At 52.7% G+C, this 19,868-nt stretch overlaps 1 protein-coding gene across 1 annotated transcript in view; it reads right to left on the bottom strand.

Annotated features, from left to right (window-relative positions):
- PADI2 (peptidyl arginine deiminase 2) overlaps positions 1–12,527 on the bottom strand; it is a 46,858-nt gene extending 34,331 nt beyond the window's left edge. Inside the window, exon 1 of the mRNA XM_082477609.1 lies at positions 12,363–12,527. Coding sequence (XP_082333735.1) covers positions 12,363–12,454 — 92 coding nt within the window. The 5' untranslated portion in view covers positions 12,455–12,527. The remainder of the gene's footprint in view (positions 1–12,362) is intronic.
- Positions 12,528–19,868: the final 7,341 nt, after the last annotated feature.

The following is a 19,868-nucleotide window of genomic DNA, read 5'->3' as shown; positions in this document are numbered from 1 at the left end:
CCTTAAGTGGGGGCAGGGATAAATTAGGAATTTGGGATTAACCGCTACACAGTACTATATGTAAAATAAATAAACAACAAGGACTTACTGTATTAGCACAGGGAACTATATTCAATATCTTGTAATAAGCTATAATGGAAAAGAATCTGAAAAAGACTATATATACACATATATGTGTATATATAACTGATATAACTGAATCACTTTGCTGTACACCTGAAACATAGTAAGTTGATGGTACTTTAAAAAAAAATCACTGTATTCTAATTAAAACATCTTTTGGCCTAAAAAAAAAAATTACCGTTTCCTTGGGCCAATCTTGTACCCACTGAGTCAGAATGTTCCAGGGTGTGGCCTGGGGATCTGAATATTTAACACGCTTCCTCGTGTTTCTGACAGGCAACCAGCTTGGGAAGCCACCTGATACTGTATGGGTGGGGGTCTGAGGCTCAGACAGAGGAATGAGTTTGCTCCAAAGACAGTGCCAACCCTGTCTCCCAACCCCTGTCCAGCGTCTGAGCTGAAGGCCAGGAGACCTCGGCTGATAGTGAGGAGGCAGGTGTCAAAGCACTGGGTTTGCACAGAGAAGAAGCCTGGAACTCGGGTCTTAAAGGGGCAAGGGTGGGCTGGCTCTTTCACAAAGACCCCTACTTTCTGTCACAGCTTTCACAGCTTGGAATTCTCTCTGAGAGTCATTCCTTGGGGTTCTGGAGTGGTTTTCTATTGAAAGGGAAATAACTTTGGAATTCTTGAAAAGCCATCAAGATTTCAGGGCAGAAAACTAACTGGTCTGAGCTGCTTGCTATGGACTGAATGTTTGAGTCTTCCCAAATTCAGATGTTGAAGCCCTAACTCTCAATCTGATTGTAGTTGAAGATAGGGCTTTAGAAGATAATTAACGTTAAATGAAGTCATGAGAGTAAGGTCCTAATCTGATAGGATTGGTCACCTTGTAAGAAGAGGCAGAGAGAGGGGAGGGAGAGAGAGAGAGAGGGAGAGACAGCGGAAGGGCCATGTGAGCCCACAGCCAGAAGGCGGCTGGCTGCAAGCCAGGAAGACAGTCCTCAGCAGAGCCCAACTGTGCTGGTACCCTGATCTCAGACTTCCAGCCTCCAGAACTCTGAGAAATAAATTTTTGTTCTTAAGCCACCGAGCCTGTGGCATTTTGTTTTGGCAGCTCAAGCAGATTAAGACACTGGCTTAAGGGGAGATAACAGGAAGGACAGGGAGATAGAGGAGGAAGGTACCCAGGGCTGACAGTTTTGCTAAATCTCCAGCCCCCAGTCTGAAGGTTCCTAAAGGCTGAAAAGGGCTCAGAGGGATTTAGGTGGATTCTCATGGGATTTGGGACTAAGATACAGGTACAAGTGTCTGCCTCAAAGGCACATCTGCTATTTGAAAGTCTGGTGCTCCTGGGCTCCTGAAGAGTTCTCCACTGTGATCGGGCATCAGAATCATCAGGGGGTGCTGTTTAAATCTTCACTTTTTTGAAGGCTACAGATGTGTGGATCCCATTCCCAGAGAGTTTGGCTGGCAGGCCTGAGGGGCAGCTGAAGCTGTACACAGTGACCAGGGTTGAATGAGAGCTTTAGGCCAGTGGTTCTCAAAGTTCAGCAGCAGCAGCGGTGGCAGCAAAAGCATTACCTGGAGGGCTTGTCAAAACATGGATTGCCTGGCCCCTTCTCAGAATTTCGGAAACTCAGTAGGTCTGGAGTGGGGCCTGAGAGTTTGCATTTCTACTACGTGTCCAGGAACTGCTAGTGCCGCCGGTCCAGGGGCCACACCTTGAGAACCACTGGTCTCGATGTGCAGCAACGCACGCTGGTGCTTAGAGCCCTGGGATGAGATGGCCGAGGCCCTGAGTGTGAGTTTGCAGAGGCCCCCAGGCAGGGTCTCTTCGATCCAGGCCATAGACTGTGGGAGTTACTGGCAAAGACCACTGGTCTCGGGCATTGGCAGGAGAGACCACTGGGCAATGGCCGGGCAGCCTGTGTCCAGGGCTGGGAAAGAAGCTTGTAAAAGAAGCTCCAGAACCACTCTGTTTCTTGTCTGTCCCCTTCTAAACTCCTCAGCCCATCATGGGGACACTGGTTGGCTGTGGTCTGCTGCCCTCCATTCACATCCATCATGAGGAGAGGCACAGAGTCTGGGTAGAAACCCTGGACTGGGAGCACATGTGCAAAAAATATGGGTTCAAGCCCAATTTTGCCGCTGACTTGCCGAGGGGGTCTTGAGTGTGTCCCTCGCACCTTCTGAGTGTCCACTTGCCGACCCATAAGATGCAGGACGACCGCCCATCCCTCCTGTCTCTCATTCTTCGGCGGGGGGGTGCCTGCATTTTGCCTCATGGTGTTACCACCGGGTGTCTGTCCTCCTCTGGATTGTAAGCCCCCAAGGGCAGGGTCTGGTCTCCTCCAGGGCCTAGCACAGGGCTGGCACATCACACACACTCAGCAAAGAGGGTGGAGCTGAGCAGGACAGAGGTGAACCTTTTAGAAGCTCCAGGCAGCAAATCCCAAACGGAGGTGTGGGTACCCATGTGAGCTGCTTTTAGGTGGCACATGGATGCACAATTTAAAAGAAGACTTATGTATTTATTAAATGTATTATCTTTTATGGCAATTGATAAAGGTTGGGTATTTATGGTAATCATATCAGATCTCCACTTAAAGTTATAACAAAAATAAGAGTTGGTTTAAAGAAAATTTTTAAGTTAATGGTACTAGAGGTAGAATATGCTTTCGGTAAAAATTATGGGAGTCTAGGCAGTTGTACGCTCAGATCTAGGAAACATTCCCCTAATGCAATTCCTGGGTTTGACCATCAACCTGCTGGGTGGCCTTGGGCAAGGCGTTTGTCCTCTCTCAGTTTCATCAAGTGTAAAATGAGAGAATGGGACCAGGTCAGAGGTGGCTGGAGTCTGGGGAGCACAGAGGGGGCAGGCCTGGACAAAGGGGTAGGGAGGAGGTGCTGAAAAGCTGGGGAGCTCTCTGCCAGATCCCCACCCTCCCTTTAAGCAGAGCCACATTATTTCATCTTGTCTTATATAATGGGTTTCTGCAAACAACTCTGTTTAGAAAAAAATGCTTTATAAACTCACAGGGCAGGATAATCTTTAGGGCCCCGATTCTGACAGTAGTGAGATATAAGTGATGCTTCCTGCCACCCTCATTCCTCTGAGCCAGTTAGAAACTAGAGGAGGCCGCAGAAGCTCGGGGGTTAACGCCCCACCCACACTGGAGCTCTGGGGCCTCACACCCTCCCACCCCAGCACCAGTCCTGCTCTGAGCTGAGCAAACAGCTATTCTTCCAGCGGCCCTGGCAGAAGCAACAAAGGCATCTATTGTCCCCCGTGGCTCCTGCTGGCTGCCTCCCTCCCTCCCCAGGAAGAATCTCTCAGAATTCCCTGCAGAAACCCAGGAGCCAGGGGCTGCGGCCACCTTGATTGTCCCTGGAGGCTGCAGGGAGGGGCCTAGGAAGTTACGGAGGGAAGTAGAGCAGGGATGGTGGTGTCCATGAGCTCCTGCTTATGGGAAAGAGGCTAAAGATATGTAGATGGAAGGACAGGCTAGGACCACATCTGCACTGTCCCCCATAGCCCAGTACCCAGGACGTGACCATGCTCAATATATATTTGGGGAATAAATGAATGAATGGACCCACCCTTCTTGGTTTCCCAAACTGTATTACCAGAGTGATTAAAAAAAAAAAGAAATCAGGTTACTTGCCTGCTTGAAAATACTCAATGGTTCTTCAGTGTCTACCAAACAATAAATGCAAACTCTGTAGCCTGGTATTCACCCAGGGGCATTTAGCCACCGCATCTCAACTGGACTCCTCAGCCTCACTTCCTGCAACTCCTCCCACCCTCTCAACTCCCTGCATGGTTTCATCTCACCATGCATTTTGCATATGCTGTTCCTTCTACCTGCAGTACTTTCCCCTGACTTCTCTGCCTGGCAACTGCCCATCCCTCTCTGACGACTCAATTGATTTGTCTCCATCCATGTTTATTTCCCCTTGTGGCAGTTTATCTCCTTGAAGGTAGAGACTGGATTTTCTTTTTGTTTCAGCACCTGGCTTAGCACAGACACACGGTAAGTAAATGTTTGCTGCAGGAAGGGCTGGAAGAGGGGACTTGCTTATGTGGTCATTCATTCACTCAACATGTATTTATTGAGCACTTACTATGTGCCAGGCGTATACTAGGTCCTGGGGGTAGAGCAAAAAAGATAATATGTTCCCGGGGTCCATGGAGCAAATGTTCCAGTGGAAGAGAAAGACTTTTGATGGATTACACAATTATGTGATTACAGCTATGAAAATTGCTCTAAAGGAGAAGTATGGGGTTCCGTGAAGCCCTGGCCTGGAGGTCGAGAAAGGATTCCTGGAGGAAGTGGCATGTTTGAGTTGAGGTTTAAATTTTACACTCTAAATGACAGATAAGAATTAGTTAAATCAGTGGTTCTTAAATTCGAGTTGCATTGGCAACACCTGAAGAGCCTGTTAAAATACAGGTTGTCGGGCTACCCCCAGAGTTTCTGATTCAGCAGATGGGGGGCAGGGGTGGGTGGGGCCTGAGAAACTGCATTTCTCTTTTCCCCCCCAACTTTACTGAGGAAAAACTGACAAATAGAAGTGTACGTATTTAAAGCGTATGACAGGATGATTTGATACGATATACAGTGGGAGGAAAGTGCGTTGCTAACAAGCTCCCAGGGGATGCTGCTACTGCCGGTCCGGGGACCAGTGTGAGAACCGCTGAGTTTGGACAAAGTGAAGAGAGGAAGAGGAGCAGGGACTTCCAAGCAGCAAGGACAGCTTGGGTGATGGCCTGAGGTGGAAGTTAGCCCAGCATGTTCAACAAACTGGAAGGAGGTAAATGTGGCTGCACTTTGGGAGCAAAGGGGAGGGAGAGTGGTGGGGGGAGAGGACCCAGATCATGGCCAGGAGCTGGCCATTCTCCTGCGGGCACCGAGGCTTCTGAGCAGGGGAGACGTGATCATTTTTGCACTGCAGGCAGATCCACCAGGGTGCAGGGTGGGCAATGGATTCAGGAGTCAACCAAAGGAACACTGAGCAAGACTGGAAAGTAGTGTCAGATGTATTGATAGAAGAGGGATGTTCACTGTGCCTGGCCCAGGAGAATTCTGGGTGTTGTGACCTAATATCTGCTCAGCCCCACAAATGCTGTGTGGCCTCTAGGGAGCCAGTCAGCCTCTCTGGTCTTCGCTCAGTCAGTGGGGAGGGTCACCAGCTTGGCCTCGCAGGGCTGGGATGCTCACTCAGCCTGGGACTCGAGGGCAGGACGTGCCTGCTGCTCGCTGGCACCTGGCTCTCCCAGCTTGTCCGCCTGCCCTGGGCCTTGTTAACACCAGCGGGGCTTACTCCACAGTGAGCCCAGCTCCTGGCAGCCTGGGTGTAACACCCTGTCCTTGGGTCTTTGCAGGAATCTGAGGGGGTTTGTGGGTGCCAACCTGGCGTGCAACCCCGTGGCGAGCACCCTCCAGGAGCCGCCTGGTGTGGTGGTGGCCGGAGGCCTGGGGTGGGTAGCTGGTCTGGACAGGGATGGGTGAAGACGAAACATGACTTTTGTCTTCAGCCAGCCTTCTTCTGTGCCTGGTAAGCTCAGCAGCCTCTCTCACTAGGCACTGGTGCCTCCAGCTGCCCAAGGTCCCTCTCCTGAGGGAAGAAACAATCTAATCTATGGTCACTCCCTCCGCAGACACCTTCAATGACTCCCTACTGCCTGCAGAACAAAGTTTAACACCCGAGCCTGGCACTCAAAGCCTCAGTTTAAATGTATCCGCCCTCTAGTCTTACACTCTGGGTTACAGAAACTATGCCCTTTCTGCCCCCATGTGTCCTGAGTTTCTTGCCAGATACACTTGCTCCTGCATGGCCTGTCCTGCTCACACTGTGAACCCCTGTCCACCCTTCAGCTAGGTTGCCACCTCCTCCAGGAAGTCTTCCCTGATCCTATCAGCCAGGATTCATCTCTCCCTCCCTTTGCTGGTGCTTCAAACAACACTTAACACTTGTTCAACACTTCTCTCCCATGAACGTTATAAACTTTCTGAGGCCATAGTTCATTATTATTTGTTTTAATAATATTATAATAAACCCAATACTAATTCCTGATAACCACTTACTGAGTATTATGTGCCAGGCAGTGTTTCAAGCCCTTGGCTCATGTGACCTCAGTCCATCCTTTTGATAATCCCCCCGAGGCCTGTATTAATGTCATCCCATTTTACAGATGAGCATGTTGAGGCCCACAGAGGGCAAGCACTTGCTCTGAGTCTCAGGGACAGACTGAGACGGGCAGGGTGTGGGGTAAACTCAAGTGCTCTGAGCTCTGGGCCTGGTTGCTCCCTTCCTGGGAGAGGATCCAGAAGTTACAGTCCTCCTTAAAGGTCCTCCAGGTAGGGACACCTGGAGGGGGAGGGGGACTGTCAGGCCTGGCTCAGGAGAGGATCAAATGAGAAGCCCCCTACTTATTTTGCACGTGGCGGTCAGAGGTCCAGAGAAGGGAGACCAAAGGCTGGCTTCCTGCCCTGGGCTCTTGGGTGAGTGACCGGGATAAGCAGGCTTGGGCCAGTCAAAGCCCCAGGCATGGGGTCGGGCCCGGATGGGCAGGACAGAGCTGCCTCCGAAAACTGGCCTCCCCCAAAGTTGAACAGGTGTGCCTGTCCAGCTAGGGGTGGGCACTGGGGTAAGCCCCTGCCGCTGTGCTCAGGCCCTGTGGGTAGGGAGGGAAGGCTCTCAGGGACCCCAGCCGTGCAGGGGGCTGTGGGCTCGAACCGCAGGGTGCCAGGTGCTCCTTAGGACCCTGCCACTCCCCGGGAGCCAGCCTGACAGCCAGGCCCTGGAGCAGCTCCTGGCAGGGCTTCCTTTTTAGAGTCAAAGGCTCTGGGTGTTGTTCTAATTTATGGGGCCACCTGACCTGGCCTGACTGCCACCTACTGTCATTCTCTCAGGAGCAAGTGCTGCTCTGGCCAAACTCGGCCACATGCCCTTGACCTTCCACCGGCCCATCCAATGGTATCCATCCCTTGAGGCTGGGGGTGGAGAGCCCAGTGACGGGCCAACGATAGGCCAGTCCACATGCATCCCGGGCCACAGCCATCCATCCATTCACCCAGCCAAGGAGAGCCCTTCAGTGACTTGAGGGCAGGAAGTTCACAGGAACAAGGAAGACAGCGAGCAGGAAGAGGACGTGCCTAAAACATGAGTCCTGGAAGGCGGCCCAGCAGGGCGGTCAAGGGCCTGGTCGCCATACCACCACCATTTACCAGCTGTGTCATCTTGGACAAACATCCCTTACCTCAGTTTCCCCCAAAATAGTACCTAACTCATAAAGTTGTTGTGAGGTTTAAACACATGTAAATTATTAAGTACACGTGAGATGCGAGTGCAAGGTGCCCAGAAGGCTGCCTGGTACAGAATAAGTTAGCTAGTAATAGTAATATTAAGTAAATAATAAGATCTGCAAAGATAAAAACAATAGTCATGAGGTAGGGAGTGACTGGGGCTTTGGGTCGGGCACTACGAAATGGGGGGGAGTCAAGAAAGCTGCTTGGGGGCTTCCCTGGTGGCGCAGTGGTTGAGAATCTGCCTGCCAATGCAGGGGACACAGGTTCGGGCCCTGGTCTGGGAAGATCCCACATGCCGCGGAGCAACTAGGCCCGTGAGTCACAACTACTGAGTCTGCGCGTCTGGAGCCTGTGCTCCGCAACAAGAGAGGCCGTGACAGTGAGAGGCCCGCGCACCGCGATGAAGAGTGGCCCCCGCTCGCCGCAACTGGAGAAAGCCCTCGCACAGAAACGAAGACCCAACACAGCCATAAATAAATAAATAAATTAATTAAAAAAAAAAAAAAAGAAAGAAAGCTGCTTGGAGGAGGTCACGTGAGCTGAGACTTGCCAGGCTCGCAGAGGTCTGGGGGACAGTGCTCCAGGCAGAGGGAACAGCGCCTGCAGAGGCCCTGAGGTGGGGATGAGGGGGGTGCATTCAAGGGCCAAGAGCATCCACAAAACCAACGTGGCCGGAGTGGAATGTGCGCAGGGGAGTCAGCAGGAGATGGGGTCAGTGAGGCGGGGCCTGGCACCCTACGGGAAGGCACCAAGTCCTCGTCGCTTCAGACTGGACTGCTGACCCTCCCTGGCCTTTGTCCCAAGGATACCTTCTAAAACACTCAGACCAACCAAGAGACAGAGAGAGGGGGTCTGAGTGAGTTGAGGGAGTGAGATGGGGATGAATTTAGATTCGGCAGGCTCTCCTCCAAGGCAGGATATGTAACTGCCCCGTGCCCTGTTTTTCCAGCATTTTGCTACGCTGACGTCTAGAAATTCCTGCCCTGGTACCCCCTTTCCTATCTTCTGCCAGAGAGCGATGGGCAAGACCCTGCCGGGAGAAATGGCTGGTTAGCCTCTGCCGTAGGGTATCTCAGGGAAAGGGGCACAGGATCACCCCTGCTTCCTACCTCATGGGCTCATCATGAGGTCAGATGTAACCAGGAGAAAGCCCTGGAGAGGCAAGAGATAGTTGATACCATCATCTCTGCTCTGAAGCTCCTGCAGACCTCAGGGTATGGGTCCTGACCTCTCTCCACCAGGGAGAAGGGGACACCTGCCCAGGTGAGAACTCTCACGCCCCTGGACAGATGCAAGAACCAGGGAGGGATAGGAGAAGCTGTCTGCACAGCCTAGTCTGCGGGAGAGTCGGGCAGAGTGCGATCACCCCATTAATTTACTCCGAGGCTGCCCCTTCTCCAATCCCTCCAGGCTCTGGGGGTGTCCGGCCGAGGTGAGCGGGGAGGGTGAAACAGACATGGGGGTGCCGCTCACTCAGTGCCCTCTCTCCAACTCCAAGCCAGAATCAGATGGGGACCCAGGCCAGCCCCAGTGGAGAAACGGCTGCCAGCTAAAGGGACCATCAGGGGAGATTGTGCGGACAAGGTGTACATGTGCCAGACCTAAGATAAGTACACTTCGGGGTGGTAGAAGGAAACAGCAAGTATCTTTAACAATGATCGCCAAGTAAATCTCTAGAAAAAAAAAATCCTACTTCCTTTTTTCTGCGCATCTATTTATAGCTTGCCAGTACTCAGAACGTGGCTGGGTCAGGTCATCATCCCCAAAGGACCAGTTTTGATGGGAGAGGGAGGGTGACCCTTAGGGCCTGCTGAGGAAGGGGCAGGCGAGGCCCCTGCTGTGTGTCCGGAGGGGAAGGAGGGCGTGTGTACATCTCAGGAAAGGTGGCCCAGAGCCCTTGGGAAAAGGGGTGGGTGTTGAGGTCTCTTCACTCGCCTTTGTGACTCAGGAGTGAGGGGTCAAGACACCACTCCCTCACTAACTGGGCCCAGGGTCCACCAGACCTTGTCCCTTGGCGTCTCCTTGGAAATTGGAGACCCTGGGGGCATCACGTGGGGTCTTGGGTCAGGACCTGTGTCTGGGTGGGGAAGGGCTCAGTGGGAAGTGGAGGGTCAGCTGGAAGTGGGTGAAGTCTCTGGGGGCAGTGGGCTCATGGCCTGGGTGGAGGGTGGGAGGGACACATGCTGAGAGGTGCACCCAGTTCAACCTGCTAGTTTTAGGGTCACACAGGCTGGAGTGGAGATTCAGAGCCTGAGTTCTGACCCACACGGAACTACACCTGAGTCCTGTGTGACATCAGGCAAATGGCTTCACCTCTCTGAGCCTCACTTTCCTCATCTACAAAATGGGATGATCCTAGCATAGCCTCCAAGGTCTGTGGAGAGGAAGAGAGGAGATAATGCATTCGGTCTGTGAGTGCTCACTAATATCTCCTGCTATTAATACTGACAGTCGCTCTTACCACTACAGCTATCAGGAGTAACAATGGCCCAGTCTCCTTAGTTTCAGAAGGGGCTTCTGTCCACTAGACCAGTGGTTCTCAACTGGAGGTGACTTGGTCCGCCACAGACTGCTGGCATTGTCACAACTGGGGAGTTGCTACTGGCATCCAGGGGTTAGAAGCCAGGGACGCTGCTAAACATCCTACAATGCACAGGACAGCCCCTGGCGACAAAGAATTATCCAGCCCCCAATGAGGTAGTGCCGAGGTTAAGAAGCTCTGCTCTAGACCTGCGCTGTTCAGCACATACAGTGGCCACCAGCTACCTGTGGCTATCGAGCGCCTGAAATGCAGTTAGCCCGCGTAGAGATGTGCTGTAAATATAAAACACACATTGAATTTCAAACACTTAGCAAGAAAAAGAGGATGTAAACTAGCTCATTAATAATTTTTATATTGATTACATATTGAAATGCTAATATTTGGGATATATTAGGTTAAATAAAATATATATTATTATACCTAATTTTACCTGCTTATTTTAACCTTAAAAATGTGGCTACTAGAAAATTAAAAATTACACATGTGGCTCTATTTGTGGCTTGCATTCTATTTCTGCTGGACAGCGCTGGTCTGGACTGTACTGCTTCTCTTGGGGGTGGCGGAGAGTCTTAGGTGAAGTGCAGGTGGGAGGTGAGGGTCGCTGGGGCTGCGGCTGGTTTCTTGAGAAAGGACAAAGGGGATCGTCACATGTCTGCCCCCTGCCAGGGGAAGGATGAGTCCACATCTCCCCTGCTCCCTGCCCCTACGCGGGCTGGGTCTCTCTCTGCCAGGACAGAGGGCGAGCAGGGCGCCTGAGCCTGAACCCCTTCTTTACTCCCCACCCCTCAATGGAGGCACCATGCCAGCCTTTCAGGCTGCACTAAAAGTGCCCCAGTGAACAAACAGGCGGGTATGGTGACAGCTGAGGCTTAGAGACTTGAGTGTCCTGGCTCCCGTCCCACTCCCTGGCAGTGCCTAGTTAGGACTGGGGGGGTGGAGAAGGGAGGGGAGCGCTCCCAGGCCACTGAGGCCTGGACCACACTCCACTTTTGTGTTACGACCTTCAGAAACCACCCCTGAGGTTTACATGTGGACAACTGAAGCCAGGGGCCAATGAGTGGAGAGGGTCCCTGGTCTGCATGGTGACCGGGCCCTTTGCTCTCAGGGAAGACCAGCGCCTGATGAGGAAGAAGCTAGAGACTGGCCAGCAGGGCCGCCAGGGCCACTGGAGGTGACAGAGAGAATGGGCTGGGGAGGATGTGTGGGAAGACACAGGGATGGGGTTTGGGGTGGGGGCGGCCTGAGCGAGGCAGGGCGCTCCAGATGACAGAATGATTTGGGAGCAGTAAGCCACTTTGGCACTTCCAACTTAGCTCAAGGCACAGAGAGGTTCAGGGGACTTGCCCCAAGGGTATCAGCATTCGGTCCCCACCCCTGGGTCCTGCATGCTCCCTCCTCTCAGCACTGACCCCTCCCACGCTAGCAATGGGGAACATTTCAAATGCTTGGAACAGAGGGCTGCAGGATCCCACCCTGGACTCTCCACCCCTGCATTCACACCAGCCACACCTTCGCAAGGCCTGCCCCATGCATGGTGGGGAGACGGGTCATTGCACTTGGCTGCTTCCTGGGGGCTGGGGGTAGCAGGGGGGCCCTGACTTCAATTCCCCCACCCCAGGTCCTGCTGTCTCAGAAATCCTGCGCCCCACCAGAGTTCGTGGACAGGAGAACAGGGCCATGGGGAACAGCATCCTGAACAGGAGAGCGCTTCTGACAAAGACTCCACCTCCACACCCTCAGTCTGGGGGAACAAGGTCCCTCCCCGACCCCAGGGTGAAGTCAGGGGAAGGCATCTGGGGACAGGGAGCTCATGGCCAGTGCCTGGCGACAGGCAATCACCAGCAACCCCCACAGGGCGAAACTGGAGACTAGGCAACCCCTAGGGCCAGATGCCGCCCCTGGGCAGCTCCCCTCTGGCCCTGCCCCAGCCCCTGGCAAATCCTGGAGGAAGCTCAGCTGATCTGGGAGGGGAGGGAGGGGCTGGGCTGAGGCGGGTGGTGAGCCAGGAGGGTCTGAGGGCATAAGGGAGGTGCTGAGGGGAGAGCGGGGAAGGGGAAGAGGAGAGGATGGTGGGGAAGCTGAGCGGGTGCTGAGGTCGTCCTGGGAGAGGGGCTGGAGAGGGGCAGGCGGTGCGAAGACTGGGGTGAAGGGGCTGGCGCCTGGAAAGGAGTAGTGAGGGTGCTGGGGCTGTGTCAGGGTGTCTGGGAGGGTCTCCGGATTCCGGATTCCGGGGAGGCTGACAAAAAGTTTAGGGGCTGTCAGGTTTCTGGGCAAGGTTCTTAGGATTTTTGGGCGCGGGGGCGTCGGATGAGGGACGACTCGGGCTGGAGGCAGGCTGTCCGTGTCCCCGAGTCTGGCGAGGGTCTCAGGATTTCTTGGGCCTAGATTTCGGGCCGAGCCAAGAGTCGGAGGGGGTCTTGGGCCGGCGCGGTGGCGCGGCTCACCTGTAGACATCGGTCCAGAGGTGCGTGCCCAGCACGTACACTGCCTCCACGCGGCTCCCGTACTGCAGCCGCACCGTCCGCTCGCGTAGCATCTTCCCCGTAGTGCCCGGCCCCGTGCCCGTCCTCTCTCGTCTGGGTCCGCCTGGAGCACCTGCCGCAGGTGACCCCTCCAGCAATCCGCAAGCGCTGCGGCCTCCGCGCTCCGCCTTTATCCTGCCGCCGGTGGGCGGAGCGGCCCGTCGGCCTCCTCTCACAGTGGGCTGTGGGCCCGTCCGTCAAGCGTGGCCACGCCCTCCACAATTCTTCCTGTGGGGACCCCACCCCCAGGCCCCCCAGCCCTCCCCCTTCCCCCACCCCAGGCCCCCCCAGCCCTCTCCCCCATGGTCTGGGTGATGTCAGCAGTTGCCAATTTCCTCCTTTCACTGGTTGATTTGCTCATTCTTTCATTCAACATACTTGCAGTGGGCCCCCAGCTGGCCGGCGCCAGGACACAGGGCCAGCCACCCCTCCGGGCGCCTCCCGGCCCTGCGGGGCAGATAATGCAAATGTAGAGCTGTCATAGGGGCGGGGACAGGAGGCGGTGGCCCAGAGCGAGTGGATGCGCTAAACCAGCCCAGGGTCCCGGACCTGAGCCTTCTTAAAGGAGGGGTTTGCAAATTAAGGGGAACGGAGGAGAGGGAGCTTCCTGACCAAACTGGGAAGCCAGATGCAGCCTGCCCCCTCTCCCCCTTAGCCCCCCAACAATCAGATCAGTATTACAGAGGGGAAGTGGGGAGAGGGGTGGGAGTGGGGAACTCAACAGCCTGCAGGGCCAGAATGCCAAGCCAAGGCACTGGTGGGTGGGCGATGGGAGCCTTGGCATGGCTTCCTCAGCGAGGAATGGTTGCCGGTGGAAGTGAAGGAGGCCATCTGGCTGCCCTGGATAGAGGTGCCCCTGGCCAGGGTCCATGAAGACCCCTGCTGGGGCTGCTGAGAGCGCTGGAGAGAAGGGGATTGATCTGACCACTGTTGGTGGACTGAAATATTGATGTTCCAGTGGAGGGTTAGTGAGGGGCACCGTTCTGGCCTGGGCCACTGGGCAAAGGAGGGTGCCCCTGCAGAGGTCAGTTTGTGTCTTGTGGAGGCTGAGGTTCAGGATGACACCCAGTGGGGGCCTGAAGCAGCCCCCACCGAATCCCAGACCCTTCCAGCTCTGAAGCCAAGCCAGGGCCTGTTCAGGTAATTCACATAAGACTGAGTGGTCCTTGGTAGAAGGGGCAGGAACTGAGGTGTTCCTGAGAGGGCAGAGGTTCTAAGAAGGACGTGGCAGGCTGGAGGGGATGCGTGTTTGGGAAGGGGGTAGGTCTGCTAGGGGGATGGGAACCCTGGGACGGGGTGCATCTGAATAAGAGGGTCGGGGCTCACAAGGGCTCAGGGCTGAGACACACCCAGACTCCTGACCGCAGCGGCCTCCTTGAGGCGGCCCAAATTAGGAGATGGCCAAGACCCCAGCTGTTCCTGGGTAGCCGGGACCTAGGAGGAATGTGGGTAGGGAAGGAGTAAGGCCTGAATCAGGCTAGGGGGGGCATCTGTCCTCAAGGTGCACAGACCCAGGGAGACGCTGGTAGCTTTTGATAGGCTCCCGCGGCCGCTGAGTGCACCGTCCAATCAGGAGGCAGGGTGACCACCTGCCAAAGAGGTAAAAAACGTGTGCAGCTCAGAGCTGACTTTGAGGCCCCCGAGGTGGGCTCTTGTCCCAGCATCCCTCTACCAGAATTACTTTTGAGCCCCTACTATGTGGCAGATACGGGGTGTATGCCAGGGTCCCCACCTTCGTGGACATCATAGAACACAGCACCCTCATTTTACCCACTGGGGCCCAGGGTTGGGGGAGAAGCACCCCGGGCCTGGGCAGGTCATCCCAGGAGCAGGGGAGTGATAACATCAGGCAGAGGTGGTGATTGCCAGGAGAGAGCGAATAACAGTGGGCCCTTAATGCGTTCTTTCTGCATGCCAGGTGCTGTTCCAGCGGCACTTTTCATGCATTGGAATTAGATCATTATACCCTCCCAATAACCCCACCACTTTACAGATGAAGAAAGCGAGCCGCAAAAAGGTTCAAGAATTGGTCCTCGGTCTGGTCTCATAGCGCCTAAGAGCGACAGAGCCAGGATAGGAACTTGCAGGGGTGTGGTGGGAGGGTTGGGGGTGGACGGCAGGGGCAAAGCAGGTAAGAGCAGGGAAGGAATATTGTCTCTTAATTGGCAGAAGAGGAATCCCAAATTCTAATCCCAGCCCCGCCTTTGTGGAACCTTGGACAATTCACCCAGACTGCCATTAGGAGCCTCATTTTCCTCATCTGTGAATGAAGTGATCTCTCTGCCCAGATGTAAGGATGACATGACATGAGACAATGTACAGAAAACACTAGCACAGTCTCTGGCACAGGCAAGCACTCAAGAAATGAAACTCCCTCTTCTTAAAAAAAAAAATCCCACCCAGGCCCGGCTGACACATGCTCAGGGCTCCTGTCCCTGGCTCGGGGACTGCAGTGTTGGGTCACAGCGCCTGGTTGGTGGGATGGGAGCCTCCAGGTGCCCAAGGGTTTAAAATAGCTGAAGTGGTCACAGCTGTTGGTGGATTCAGGGCCGGAGGTCTCAGCCATCACGGCTGCTCCCCTGGGGCCCGGAAGAGCCACGAGGCATCTCATTGTACCTTTTGGGGAAGGCCAGCAAAGGGCAGGCTTAGCTCGGGCCAGTTCTGACACCGACCTGCGCCTCACAGCCCCAACTCAGTCTGGCTCCTACCAAGCAAGTGGCTGGAGAAGCTGGGCTGGGAGAAGCTCGTCTGAGCTGTCTCTCGCTGTGCTAGGCCTTGGGGGGACCGGGGAGGTGACCCAGATAATTCACGGTCCTGCCTTGTCCTTAAGTTCACTGATGGCATCATACATGCAAGAATTTAAAAAGAAAGAAATACACAAGTAATACCTGATCATTTTTTTTTTTTTTTTGGCCTCTCCGCTCGGCTTGTGAGATCTTATTTCCCCGACCAGGGATTGAACCTGTGCCCCCTGCAGTGGAAGGGCAAAGTCTTAACCACTGGACTGCCAGAGAATTCCCCTACCTGATCATTTTGGAAAAATAATTTTAGAAAAGGTCACCCATGGCCCCAGGGCTAGAGAGGAACATTGTGAACACTTTGGCATATGATCTCACAGGGCCCACGCAGAGGCAGTCTGATGCTGCTGTGGATGACTGCGCTTACTGAGCCCTTAGGCTGGGCCAAGAGCTGCTCCAAGGGCTTCACACCTCTTAGCTCATTTAATCCTCCCAATAACCCTAAGAGCTGGGAGCTATTATTATCCCCAATTTGCACAGAGGCATCGACCAGCCTGGCGGTGAAGAGCATGCATGACCTTTGGACTTGGCAAACCTGAGGTCAAGTCCAGCTCAGCCCCTCAGTAGCTTGGGGACCTCTCTGGGCCTCGGTTTCTACCTCTGTATAGGAAATACTAGCAATACCCAGCCCACAGGGTTGTAAGGAATAACCAGCTGATACACAGCAAAATGCTTAGTGCATTAGGACTACAGACTCAAGTCCTAGTAGATGGTAATTATTTTCTATGCCTGTATATAGTTAACTTTTTGTAAAAATAGACTTCTGACTGTACATGCTATTTGATATCACACTTTAAAAGCCTCTGCAATGTGTCACAAGCATACATTCATAGCCCTTCATGTTGTCCAGAAATTCAGAGTCTGCAAATCAAAGCAAGGTTCTAATTAGCCGAGGAGACTCAGAGAGGGACAGGGATGGTGGAAGGTCCTCCAGCCAGATAGCAAATGAAGGAACCCCGGGCACGGAGTGGACATTATTCAGTGAACCACTGTGTGCCAGGCTGTACCGGGTACCAGGTGGTCTGAGATGTGAAAACAGGCAGCCACAGTACGGCTGTGGCCTCGAGGGAGTGGGAGGGCAGGAGCAGGGGGGTGCCCTGTGATCACCTTTAGGCCCCCCCCGAAGCCACCCAAGCAGATGGCTGTGTCTGAGATCCTCAAATACAGAAGCTCTGGAGGGGCCACTGAGCCAGGGCCCTGGGGGCCCAGAGGAGGGGAAGCAGGGCTGCCATGCAGAATAAGGGGATGGAGCTGGGTGTCCAAGGTGAGACCAGGAGGGTGGGCTGGACGTAGGGAGGGGAAGATGAAAGAGTGTTCCTGACAGAGGGAAGTACACATGCAAGGCCTGGTGAGTTCCATCTGGCCAGGGCCGGGGATGGGGAGAGTCTGGCCTGGCCATGGCCATGTCACACAATGCCTTATTATATAAGTCATGAAGAGGACTTTTGGCTTTATCTTAAGGTCACAGGAAAGCCTAGGAAGGACCTTGAAACATGGCAATGACACAATGCGTGCTTTAGGAAAATGACTCAGGCTGCCATGGGGAGCCGAATTCAACACGTTCTGGTGGGAGGTCAGAGTGGTGAGGTGATGGGGGCCTGGACCATCACAGGAAAGTCTAGGAAGGACCTTGAAACATGGCAATGACACAATGCGTGCTTTAGGCAAATCACTCTGGCTGCCATGTGGAGCTGAATTCGACAGGAGTTTTGACAGGAGGCCAGAGTGGTAAGGTGATGGGGCCTGGGTCATCACCCTCAAGGCAGCTACTCTGTGCCTAGGGACCTCCTCTCCCCCCAGCTCTGCCCTCAAGGGCAGCTCCCCATACCCTGGGCCTTTCCTTGGTCCCTCACATCCCCTTTTCCCCAGCAAAGCCCACTCTCTCATCCCACTCCTCTGGAAGGGTTCCCTGGCCAGCCAGTGAAGGATGGGCTCTGGTATGGGGCATTAATTCTGCTCCTGTTCCTGCCCTTGGTCCTGCCAGATATTCCACTTAGGAGGAGGGCAGAGCTGGGGTGTTACATTGTTATATTTATGCAGTGACTGGAGCCAGGCGGTTATTCAGCCGCTAATACCATAGGTATTCAGAATGAGGGACGTTTGTCCTGCTCTATACTCACCCTTCAAATCCTTCCGGGGCTACTGTCACCTACAGAAATTTATTTTAAGGAACTGCTTCATGCCATTGTTCGGGTTGGCAATTCTGAAGTTTGCAGAGTAGGCCAGCAGGCTGGCTGGTATTTGGGAAGAGTTGATGCTGCAGTCTTGAGTCTGAAATTTGCAGGCCGGAAACTCAGGCAGGGTTTGTATGATGTATTCTTGAGGCAGAATTTCTTCTTCTTCTGGAAACCTCAGTCTTTGCTCTTGAGACCCATCCACACTATGGGGGGGGGGGTAGTGACTTGCTTTACACAAAGTCTATTGATTTATTTTATTTTATTTTATTTTTTTGGCCATGCCAGGCGGCCTGTGGGATCTTAGTTCCCCAACCAGGGATTGAACCCAGGCCCTCAGCAGTGAAAGCTCTGTATCCTAACCACTGGACAACCAGGGAATTCCCAAAGTCTATTAATTTAAATGTTAATAACATCTAAATAAAAAATACCTTCATAGCAACACCTAGTCTGGTGTCTGACTAAAACAACTGGGGAGCCAGAGCCAAGCCAAGTTGACACTTAAAAGTAGCCTTTATGGTGCCAAAAAGTGGGCTAATGCTCTGATGCACGAGGTCACTATTTATGGAGCACTGACTTCTTACCAGGCATTCTTTTTTTTCTTATTGAAGTATATTTGATTTACAATGTTGTGCTAATTTCTGCTGTACAGCAGAGTGATTCAGTTATGCATATATATACATTCTTTTTAAAATGTTCTTTTCCATTATGGTTTATCACAGGATACTGAATATAGTTCCCTGTGCTATACAGTAGGACCTTGTTGTTTACCCATTCCATATATAATTGTTTACATCTGCTAACCCCAGCCTCCCACTCCATCCCCCAACCCCTCCCCCTTGGCAACCACCAGTCTGTTCCCTATGTCTGTGAGTTTGTTTCTGTTTCATAGATAGGTTCATTTGTGTTATATTTTAGATTCCACATACAAGTGATATCATATGGTATTTGTCTTTCTCTTTCTGACTTCTTCACTTAGTATGATAATCTCTAGTTGCATCCACGTTGCCACAAATGGCATTATTTCGTCCATTTTCATGGCTGAGTAATATTCCATTGTATATAGGTACCACATCTTCTTTATCCATTCATCTGTCAGTGGACATTTAGGTTGTTTCCATGTCCTGGCTATTGTGACCAGTGCTGCTATGAACATAGGTGTGCATGTATCTTTTTGAATTATGGTTTTGTCTGAGTATATGCCCAGGAGTGGGATTGCTGGATCATATGTTAGTTCTATTTTTAGTTTTCTGAGGACCCTCCATACTGTTTTCCATAGTGGCTACACCAACTTACATCCCCACTAACAGCGTAGGAGGGTTCCCTTTTCTCCACACCCTCTCCAGCATTTGTTATTTGTAGACTTTTTAATGATGGCCGTTCTGCCTCGAGCATCTTTTTCATGTGCCTATGCTTGCCAGACATTCTTGCTGCAACCCCAGAGGCACCCTCACTTTACATTTCAAAGGGTAAATTGACTTGCCCATCGTCCTATGTAGTCACTGAGATTCAAACCCAGCTCAGTGGGAGGGCAGAACTTGGATTCTTAATCCCTCCACGCCCCTAAAGCAGAGCTACGAATGTGGACCCTGAAGAAGATGTGATGGGTCAAACCTCTGAAGAGCTGCCATGGGGCCAGAGTAAGCTGACCGGTCTGTGTAGACCTGTGCTGTCCAACATGGTAGGTAGTTGTTGCCACCTGGGGCTACTGAGCGCTTGAAATGTGGCTAGTCCAAATTTAGATGCACTGGAAGTATAAAATACACAGATTTCGAAGACTTAGTGTGCAAAAAAATAAAAAATAAAAAAGGTAATTAAAAATATATTGGCTACATATTGAAATGATAATATTCTGGATGTATTGGGTTACATAAAAATATTATTCAAATTAATTTCACCTATTTCTTTTAATTAAAAAAATGTGACTACTAGAAAATTGAAAACTACATGTGAAATGTGCACTTGTGGCTTGTATTATATTTCTATTGGCAGTGCTGGTCCAGACTCTTCTAAACTGTTAGGCAGGAACTGTGGCCACCTTGTTTGGGATCATCCCTCCTGGGTTGAGCCTTGGTGCCTGGGCATAGTACATACATATTTGGTGGAGAGAGTGGAATTGCTCTGGAGTTCCCAGAGGGCATCAGTGAGGTCTGTGACAAGAAGATACAGAAGAGAAAATGTGGTGGAGGATGGAAGAGGTGGTGACCACAAGGTGGCGCCAGACCCCCATTTTAGAAGCAGGGAAGAGGGAGGTTTTTCTCACCTGAGAAAAGGTACCAGCCAGCGTGAATCTGAGAGATCAAGGATGCCTCCTGTTTCTGTCCAACCTCACTCAGCTCCTTCCTTTAGCTTTTTGGGACCCTCTCCCCCACAGGCATTTGGGGTCAGGGTTCAGGGACTCTGTGTGAGGTCCAGTCCCTTAAAGTAGGGCCCCCTCCCTGGACAGAGGGACAACT

The sequence above is a fragment of the Balaenoptera physalus genome, assembly GCF_965194825.1.
Source record: "Balaenoptera physalus genome assembly, chromosome: 1".
In the NCBI taxonomy this organism is placed as follows: Eukaryota; Metazoa; Chordata; class Mammalia; order Artiodactyla; family Balaenopteridae; genus Balaenoptera; species Balaenoptera physalus.
The sequence above is the reverse complement of the archived record's forward strand: the minus strand, read 5'-3'. Positions and strand labels throughout refer to the sequence as shown.